The sequence below is a fragment of the Temnothorax curvispinosus genome, unplaced genomic scaffold (genome assembly GCF_003070985.1).
Source record: "Temnothorax curvispinosus isolate PA1 unplaced genomic scaffold, ASM307098v1 QBEX01016598.1, whole genome shotgun sequence".
Classification (NCBI taxonomy): domain Eukaryota; kingdom Metazoa; phylum Arthropoda; class Insecta; order Hymenoptera; family Formicidae; genus Temnothorax; species Temnothorax curvispinosus.
The window spans coordinates 1-10,455 of record NW_020226378.1 but is presented as its reverse complement, the minus strand read 5'-3'; the positions used below and the strand labels follow the sequence as shown (position 1 = coordinate 10,455).

At 34.5% G+C, this 10,455-nt stretch overlaps 2 protein-coding genes across 3 annotated transcripts; one reads left to right on the top strand and one right to left on the bottom strand.

Moving 5' to 3' along the window:
* Nucleotides 1–79: 79 nt before the first annotated feature.
* On the top strand, nucleotides 80–7,759 carry LOC112466845 (mediator of DNA damage checkpoint protein 1-like). 2 transcript variants are annotated; one of them, XM_025035178.1, is made up of 8 exons: nucleotides 80–147; nucleotides 281–473; nucleotides 746–847; nucleotides 1,234–1,332; nucleotides 1,615–1,797; nucleotides 1,880–6,515; nucleotides 6,603–6,914; nucleotides 7,240–7,759. In XM_025035178.1, the coding sequence occupies exons 2-8, from the start codon at nucleotides 381–383 to the stop codon at nucleotides 7,452–7,454; spliced, it is 5,640 nt and encodes a 1,879-aa protein (XP_024890946.1). In that variant the 5' UTR covers nucleotides 80–147; nucleotides 281–380; the 3' UTR covers nucleotides 7,455–7,759. The 2 variants fall into 2 exon arrangements, with proteins under 2 accessions (XP_024890946.1, XP_024890947.1); XM_025035179.1 differs by having other exon boundaries at nucleotides 86–473; nucleotides 1,880–3,931; nucleotides 4,352–6,515.
* Nucleotides 7,760–9,540: 1,781 nt separating this feature from the next.
* On the bottom strand, nucleotides 9,541–10,443 carry LOC112466843 (venom carboxylesterase-6-like; the record flags this gene model as incomplete). Its single annotated transcript, XM_025035177.1, has 3 exons — nucleotides 9,541–9,810; nucleotides 9,881–10,007; nucleotides 10,104–10,443. Coding segments are annotated over 3 exons (666 nt in total), but the record flags the coding sequence as incomplete, so codon positions are not given.
* Between the last annotated feature and the right edge of the window lie 12 nt (nucleotides 10,444–10,455).

The following is a 10,455-nucleotide window of genomic DNA, read 5'->3' as shown; positions in this document are numbered from 1 at the left end:
CGCAGTGGTCTGACACGGTATGAGCATACCCTTGTATTTCTACCATGAGTGTAGCGTGCACGGAGTCTCGGAGTCGGGTCGGGTTCCTGTTTGGCGGCAGAAGTCGCAATTAATTACTGCGTAGTCGATTGTTTGAAAAATACAAATGTAATATTTGTTACATTTTGTGTTAACAATTACTTGTTTGTTTAAGTGTTATTGTGAAGTCTTTATGTTTATAAATTATTTGTTCGTTTATATATGTATCGTATTACACGTGTAATTATTTCGAGAACTTTAGAATCAGTAAAGGTTATGTCGAGAAAAGAATCTTGCCGGTGGCGACTAGACGATTAAACATAAATTACTCGAATAAATAATATTTAATAATACTGATAATAATGGATCTCTCGGCCACCCAAGTTTATGAGGATGAGGACGAGGACTTATCATTCACTCAGAAAATTGTACTAGAGGAGGAAGAGTCAGTGCAGGTTAATTATAATTAAATACTTTTTTTTAATAAGATTTTTAACAATGTTACTTTTAATGATAATGTAAAATTGGAGAGAGAAACAATTACACAAATTGCATTTTATTATGGTGAATTTATAATGCTAATATATTTGATAAGTTTTTATTATTAGATTCTTTTCTTTTAGTGTTTTAGCGTTATATTGAATTATTCCTCAATATTTTATTTTTTAAATAATACTTTATGCATAACAGTTTAACAAAATGTTTTATATTTTATTAAATAATTTAGGTTGGAATGTTAAGTATTGGTACCACAGACTATCAGATCAAAGCAGGGACTACAAAAATTGGTAGTAGGCTTGGTAGCTGTGACATTGTTATTAATGACATAGTAAGTTTTAACATATCTTTTATTATTTGTATGAGAAATTAATTGAAAATAATTTTTATATAAGTTGGTTAATAAAATAAAAATGTATAATATAAAAATGTTCAAATTCTTTTATAAGAATTTGGCATAAATTGATGTATAGAATTGAGTAACATATCTGAATATGGCTTAAAGATAGTTTGAAGGAAATATTTGGTTTTTACTCTCAATATTATTTATTTAGAGCTTTTTTAAAATTAATTCTGGCTGTGTAATACACAGATTTTATACCATTTTTTTCAGATATTTTTCATATATATATATATTCATATATATATGAAAAGATCAATCAGTAAGCATCCGAATATTGAGAAGATGTTTATAACGATTTGATTCTTTTTCTTTAGACAGTATCTGGACTACATGCAGAAATTCAAGCTAATAAAGGCGAAGGATCGACCTGGATCTCAGATCTAAATTCTACCAACAAGACTAAGCTTAACAATGTAATAGACACTACAGATCTTTATTTATCAATATAGCTACTTTATTATTATATATGGTGCTTTATTATTTTGATTTGCGAACTGTTTGACATGTTTGTTATACAATCTTATTTAAATATGAAAATGTATATTATTTACATATTATTTATATATGCAAACGTGACTAGTTGATAGAATTATTCCTAATTGTATAACACATTATTTAAGATGACATTGTGACAAAAATACTATGACAGTTTTCCAGACAAATTAATAATATTGTATCTTTTTTTATATGTACAGACAAGATTACAACCCACTCGTTTCTACGAACTCAAAGATGGAAGTGTTATTGAATTTGGCACAGTGCATGCGACTTATCGTACATATCGTCCAGCCGATGATATAGTGATACCAGAAACGCCTGCACCATCGCGGCAGAAAGTTGGGAATACAATAATTCCGAATACGCCAGACTCATCTCTCGTAAGTATCTTAGCATACGATTAGCATACAATATTTGCATTGATTGAACTAAAATTAGCAATATATCTATTTATTTGCATAGAACAATTCATCCAGTTTGGATGATGATGGATCCGTCATTCTTGGAACTCAGAAAGATGACGAGAACAGCGTCTTTCGGCGGCCGCGGATTCCACAACAATATCAATCTACAAGCAGTAAAAAGAATACCTCCCTGAATGAAAGCAATGACTCGCGAATTGCTACATTGAACATGTCTGATATTAACATTGGCAAAGAACAAGTCAGTATATTTGATGCAGAAACGCAGAATTTTGAGGAGGGATGTAAAATGGCATCAAGTTCCATTCATGATATGGAGACGCAAGGAGTCCTCATAGATACATCCGAGCATTTTGTTGAAGCAAATACTAAAGCTGATAAGCAGCTGTCAAAATTAAATATTAATAAAACAGCTAGCAGATCTGTGATGGATATCCACGATATAGAAACGCAAAGTTATACAGACGATAATGAAATTAATGAAATGGAGACTCGAACGAGCAAAGTTAATATTCAAAATGTAACAAAAAAGAAAGTTACAATGGATACTTATACTATGAAAAGGCAAGTTTATACCGACGATACTGATAAAGGTGGCAGCAATTCTCAGAAATCTGAAATTAGCAAGAATAATGGTCGAGAGAAAAATTTAGCTCAGGTCAGGCGCGATATTCACGATTTAGAGACACAAAAGTTTGATAATAACTATATCGCAGAAGATGTATCTGACTTGGAAACTCAACTTGAATTGGATGGCATTGCAAGCGAGCAAAGCAGAGATATATCTAACTTGGAAACTCAACTTGAATTGGGTGGCATTGCAAACGAGCAAAGCAGAGATATATCTGACTTGGAAACTCAACTCGAATTGGGCGGCATTGCAAGTGAGCAAAGCAGAGATATATCTAACTTGGAAACTCAACTTGAATTGGGCGGCATTGCAAGCGAGCAAAACAGAGATATATCCGACATGGAAACTCAATTCGTGACGGATGATACGGCAAATGAGAAAAATGATCGAGCCAACAAAGATAAAGATAAAGACAGTACAGTAGAAACCACTAACGATGGGATAAATCACGAGAACATTACGAAGTCATCCAGATCCAGCAGTCCCGGATCTTTGAATTTATCTTCACCAGGAGTTGAAGATCGTACCTCCTCACCATTAAATCAGAGCGACCATTTGCTTGAATCAACGTATTTATTAGAGTTCTTTGGCAAAGATATTGATAAGCAAGAAAAAGTGCAAGCATTTAATGCGTCCACGCCGAAATCGCTTACGAAAGTAACATTGGAAAGAAATAGTAACGTCGTAAATATGCAAAATGCGGTGAACAGCGGAGAGAATAACGACGAAGACATATTCGAAGCACTCACTCAACGCAACAGTCGCAAATTTGAAGCTTTAATGTCAGACGATTCCGAGACCAACGAGGAAGATGCGCTTATAATGCGCAAAGTTTCGAAGAAAACGCGTGGAAAGCCTCGATTGGAACAAATCAACGATGATTCAGACACGGATGCAGAGGAATACGTTGCAGAACTTGCTAAAAAGCAGCATGAATCTTCAGGAACTTTAAATAAGCTATCTAATGAATATACAAGTAATAGAAATGACCCTGGCACAAGTGTCGAATCTGAAGATATTTTTGATGTACTAACGCAACGATTGGACAATCCTACGACTAAGGATACATCGGATTCTTCGATTAATCAACCACAAAAAACTAATGAAATTGATAGGGCTGTTGATGATATAGAGCCAACGCAAATTATAAATAACATTGATCAGGACACTCGAACAAACATGTTAGACGTTAATGATGTGGCGCCTACTCAACTCATTTTATCGCGTGAAACTTCACCAAAAACGGTTATTAATTCTAAAGACTTTGCGACAAAAAATAATCAAAATGATGTGGATGATATGACAACCACGCATATTATTAACTCAAAATCGGTCGATTGTTGTACAACAGAAAATCTTGATCGTGAAAATATAGATTATGAGCTTGCACCTACACAAGTAATTGGTGAAGTTGAGGATACAGAAAAGAGAAATTCCACTCACAAAAAAGACTCTCCTCAGGTAAATTTAAATGACACTCTCGAACAAAAACTCAATGAGATGTTTAATAATGTAAGTAACGATAATATCAGTAATGATAATGTAAGTAACATTCATGAGGTATCGAACATGTCGACGCAGTGTCTGGAAAATATTCTGGAATCATCGCAATGCGATGACCCTACTAATAAATCCATCGCTAGCAACAGAGGTACAAATAGCGTGTCACGAAAGCAATTAAGAAAGAAAAGTCATGTACCTTGTGATCAACATTCACATAATTTATTAGAGACTGAAGTAAATGATGTAAATACGGCAGAAACTGATTCGCAAGATATTTATTTTTCTACTATTACTACAAGACGAAAGAGAAATATTTTAAGAGATACACAAGAGTTCGAGGAGAATGTAATTTCTTGTCAACATGTTGATTCTTTGCAGGCATCTAAAGCAGACAATGAGAAACCCACGGATGATGATACAGATGTGGAATCTAATAAGAGAAGAAAAATAATTTTGTCAAAGACGAAAAACAAATCCGATGGAATAATGGAAACATTAAACGATGATAACAGAAATGGAACCATCTCAAGCGGAAATAACGAAAAAAGTCTTCGAAGTTCGAAAGCAACAAGACAGAAGGATGAAGCCGCACCGGAAACGAGCAAAGAAGTCTTGGGAATAGATTCAGCTAAAGTCGAGGACGCAGAAGAGAACACATCGATTTGCATACCTTGCCCATCAACAGATGGACAACGTGCGCAAAAGTTGGATACATTATATGAGATTGACGATGACATTCTAACGCGGTTACCAGCAGTTAGAATATCGGGAACAGTCTCAAATCCTGCGAGTCCTTCTGCGTCATCGACATCGACTGTACGGAGTACAAGATCCAAACGACATATCGCGAAAAATAAACGGGAAAAACGTTCATCTTTGACAGGAAAATCACCATGCGAACAGAATGTTGGGAATTCAGAGAAAAACGATCTCAGAGAGCCGTCCGTTGATAGTCATTCAAATTCTGTACCCGATACTCCAACGACTGCTAAAATATCAAGCCTTGTGGACACTTCTGAGGATAGCGGAACTGATAGTGAAACCGATAACGAAACCAAATACAAGCGATTCCAACAAATGGCAGACAGAATGTTAGGTAATGACCTTGGTTGTCTGAAACGGCAAAATAAAAGACGCAGGAAAAAAATTCGTGTTTCACCAGATGTCTCAGAGGATCCAAAGCAAAGTATGGATGTCGAATCGAATAATCCTGCGCGGACCAGTTCGAGGATAACACGACATTCTAGTAGACAAAGTGACAACAGTTCGCCTGATCTTCAGAGAGAAGCTTGCGCGAAAAATACAGCCTACAGAGACAAATCAACGGAGTCAGATACGAAATTTACTATCTCCAAAAGAAAGACATCTCCGAGTATGGTAGAAGAAATCATGGAGCAGATTAATAAGAAGAAACATAAAACAGCTCAAGTCGCTGAGGAATGTCCAGTTTCTACGCGTAGTTTAAGAAGTAATATAAAAACGGCAACCGATAGGCAATCCCCAAATAACCTTAATTTTACTAAAATGAGTACATGTGCAGGTCCCTCGATGATTGAAAATACGAAGTGTTCCGATGATAACAAAGCAGTATTTAAAATTGCCCTGGAAAAAATTCAAGAGACTTCCTTAAATACGGAAACAGAGGGAAATGTCGATTCTGAAGGATTCAACGTTAGACGAACCAGGCGTATGATTTATGACAAACAAGTCATGATACCTATCAGTGATATAATTGCGAATGGAAGCAATAAGAGAGATAAAACAGCTCAGACAAAAGTAACAGAAGAGCAAGCGAGTGAGTCACAAGACAAGGTTCTGAGAGTTGTGCTTACTCCCATAAAGAGTCCCGTAGATGATGCATCCCAAGAGGTCGAGAGAATTATGGCGAAAGGTCCAAGTAATGTGCAAGATAAGAATTTATCAGTCAGAGAAAGCAGTAATGCAAAGATATTCCAAAGAGAATTAAGAATCCGTCGCAGGAAACGATCTAATTCGGATATGCAAACGGAATCTGTTTTAACTGAAAGTGGTATTTCGTCTGAGCTAGAAGACTCTGATAATACGCAACTTGACAATCCTGCGCCAAGAGCTAAACGTGGAAGAGCTGCTAAAAGTTCCGTCTTTTCGCTGCCAGAATCACAAGCCTCGAAAAAGAAGGAAACATTTAAAAGGCCTACTCGTGTTAAGAATTCTTCAAATTTGACTCTTGATTCTTCTACAGAAAATATGATTAGCGAAAGTAGCCAAGGCAGTACGGAAAGTGACGCTTCGACAAGCTCTAGAGTTTCAAGATCGAAGGCGGCAAGCATGAAAAAGAAGGAGAAGACGGAGTTGAATCAAAATACTCATAGACTAATTGATGAGAGTGCTTCAGGATCAAGTACAAGTGGAGAAGTTATATCTCTTTCAACGCCTTCCAAAACGCGCAGGAGTGCGTCTATTCTGAGTAATTCCACACCATTTGCAATGAGACATAAAGTTTTGTTTACGGGTATAACGGATAATATAACGGAAGATTATAGTAAGATTGTTAAAGCGTTAGGTGAGCATATGTTTAAATAAATTGTGCAATTCCTCCGCAACATTATTAACAGTATTTTCCTGATTGTTGACAATTTTTATTTTACAGGTGGAAGCAAAGTGGAAGATCCGGCAAAGTGCACCATTTTGGTTACTGACAAAGTTCGCCGAACGTATAAATTTTTATGTGTGTTAGCGAAGGGTCTACCCATAGTGGCGATCGATTGGCTGAGGGATAGTGAAGCGGCGGCGCGGTTTCTAGCTTGGGAAAATTATATATTAAAGGATCCCGCTGCTGAAGCCAAGTTCGGTTTCAGACTAAGGAAGAGTCTTGACAAAGCTAAGGAGAAAAAATTGCTGGATGGCTATATCGTTGTATTGACGCCGAGCATCGCGCCACCGCCTATAGAAGAATTGAAAGGTGAGATAGAATTTTTTTTTTATATTAATATATAAAATCTGTGGTGCAGAGAGCTGTGCGCTGCTCCAGTGAGTTAAAGATTAAATTCAACTAAAATCGTCGAGGTTTTTATTCGATTGCCACTTCCCGGAAGGAAGAGGCAACTCACCGAGAGTATCTTGCGATGAACGCCCTTCTATATTGCCGTTTGGAATCGGTGTTAAATTATAGGTCCCATATATCCGCGTGATCCATATGTATGTAGAAGGGGTTACGACGCTTCGAAACCGAAGCACAATACGACTAAGGATAAAAAATATATTTGACGTATTTGTATTTTTTATAGATATGGTGTCGTCTTGCGGCGGAAAAGCTTTAGTACGTCCACCGACCAAATGGCCCGAAAGAGCGGTGGTTTTGTCTCGTGAAGAAGATTTGCCAAATGCAAAAAAGTTTCTCGCTAAAGCACCGAAGACTGTTACAGTACAATCTACAGAATTTATTTTGACGGGTATCTTAAGGCAGGAAACGAATTTTGACAAGTATAAGTTAAAATTATAACCAGTGATCCTTGATAATGCTATAAATTATGAATGTCGTATCCATATTTCGGTTATTAATTTAGAGACTAGTCTACAATGCTATGTACTGTTACATTTCTAGTATATGAAAATCAGGTGCAATGGGATTTTAAAACTTCTTTTATATTGTATTTATGAAACTCAAGAAAATCTGCTCTGTTCTTATGTAAGTTTTGCTCCTAAACTAGCAGTCATATTAATTTCACAAAATTTTCAACGTTTTAAAGCAGGATAAAGAATTAAATTCTGAAATTAATATGTTTATAAAGTTGAATTATTTATATACTTATATAAATCACATTGTATAAATGGCTCCATGTTAATTAGATTGTGAATATTCAAATTCTTTATATATATATATATATATATATATATATATATATATATATATATATATATATGGAGCATATATATATATATATATATATATATATATATGGCAACATATATATATACACACACAGGGTGTCCCATTTTAAAAAACGCACCTCGATAATTCTTCAACGAAGCATTTTCAGCAAAAATGTTTCAGACAAAAGTTGTACGGTTTCGAGGGGCACATAAGATGGTGTTATTAGTTTGACCTTGAATAGTTGCTTGAAGGTCACGTCAAGGTCACCTTCAATTTCTTAAATAGAACCCTCCATAACCCCGTAATATATCGTTTGAAAGGGCATAAAATAAGAAAAATTTTGGCGTAAATTAGAGGTCGATATGTTGACCCATTCAAAAGTTATTTAAGGTCAAAATCTGGCTTTTTCGAACTTTGACCCTAAATAACTCCCGAACGGGTTGACGTATCGACCTCTGGTTTGCCCCAGAAATTTTCTTCTTTTATGCCCTTTCAAACAATATACTACAATCAGGTAGGTTCCATTTGAAATTTTTGAGTTGATGCTCCCTAAAACACTAAAAAATTTTAAGTGGGACCCCCCTATATTATAGTATATTGTTTGAAAAAGTACAAAAAAAGAAAAAAATTAACCCGTTCGGGAATTATTTAGGGTCAAAGTTCGAAAAAGCCAATTTTTGACCCTAAATAACTTTTGAATGGGTCAACGTATCGACCTCTAATTTGCGCCAAAAATTTTTTTATTTTATGCCCTTTCAAACGATATATTACAATATGGGGGATTCTATTTAAGAAATTGAAGGTGACTTTCACGTGACCTTCAAGCAACAATTCAAGGTCAAACTAATAACACCAGCTTATGTGCCCCTCGAAACCGTACAACTTTTGTCTGAAACATTGTTGCTAAAAATGCTTCGTTGAAGAATTATTGAGGTGCGTTGTTTAAAATGGGACACCCTGTATATATATACACATACACATAATGCTAAGATAATATATAATACATAAATATGAAGAAATTCGAAAAAGAGAGAACTTTATGGTTATTAATGCTTTATTTGCTTTGAAATTGTTTATATATTTAATGCTCCATTTTAAGCATTTTTAAACATTTTAAATAGAAATTATAGTACGCGTTGTGTTTTATTCAGGGGATTTGCTCGATTTCATAATTAATTGATAGAATTATTTTACGTAAAATACGTAGACGCGCGGAAGTGCAGTGTTTGTCAGCTTTAATATAATTATCTTAACTGTATTTATGCATTCTTCAATTTTCTAATACATTTTAATAAAACTTTAAATAGATAAAATACATATTCCAGTCAGTAATATGAATGAAATATTTGACACATCTTTCTTTAGAGTAATGGAGGATTTTAAATATTTATTAAGTTCTTTTATTTCTTATATTAAAATATTTATCATATTTTATAGTTTTAAAATAATTGTTTATGTATAGTAATAGTTGAACAAAATTTATATTTTATTATATAATTCAAAAGATTGGAACATTAAGCATTAATTACATTGGTTATTATTACATTAAGTGGTAGTTGCGATATTATAAGCTAAGCAATAAGTTTCAGTATAACATTTTTTATTATTTGTAGGAAATTAGTTGATAATCATTTTTATACGTTCAGAATAAAGAGAAACTTAATATAAATTTATATATAAAAGTATTAAAAGTAAATAATCTCTAAAATTTTTAAACAAAATCTTGAACAAAATTTAAATCTAGTTTAGAAAAAAACATTTGTGTTCTGTTCTGTAAATTATTATTTAAAGCTCTTCTTTATTAATTCGAGTTTTGTGCTTCAATATATTCTCGTTGAAATTAATCGAATTCCAGAATTCCTTCTCTCCAAGATTAGCATTGCTGTCCATGTTAATTCGATCAGGGCCAGCTATATGCAAATAATGAAGTTCTTTCTTCGAAGGATTTAATTTTTGCCATTCCACATTGGCTATTTTTGGAATTCTGGAAAATTTGGAAGAATTAGTAGTATTTCGCTTTATGTGATTTTACGTTCAATTCATTTCATGCTTACCCTTCCGTAGCAAACAATACCCAAAAGTCAATTAATTGTTTCTGCATATCGCGATCCTTTTGTGTTGTCGTTGGGTCTACCCAGGAAGTATTTAATACGTAGACTACGTCGTCACCGTGAGAGACTCCTAATGAAATAAATACATTTTCAATGAAAGCTCTTTAGAATATAGGCATATCTATATTGTAAATTTGTCCTAAACATTAATATTTCATAGACTTACCATAATCTACAGTGGTACCGCTGTACGCATCGCTTAAACTTTGCGCTCCTCTGTAACTGAAATAGTAGTACCAGACTGGATTCCTATTTACTTTGGCTTGCATTCGCGCAGCCTTCTCGCTATCCACCACGAAGAAGCGATCACTCGACATTTGTATCAGTTCCTTCGTACTCTGTCGATCGATCGGTTTTGTACTAAAGTAATGTTTCTTAACGAGACGAGCAATCTCGGCGTGTTTTTCTTTGGGGATGGTATAATTAAAATCAAGGTAGTCCGGTCCGAGAATATCCCAGTTGTCATTCAACTGCTTAAGATTCTGATCGTCGGCGATAAACTCTACGATAAGTTAGTA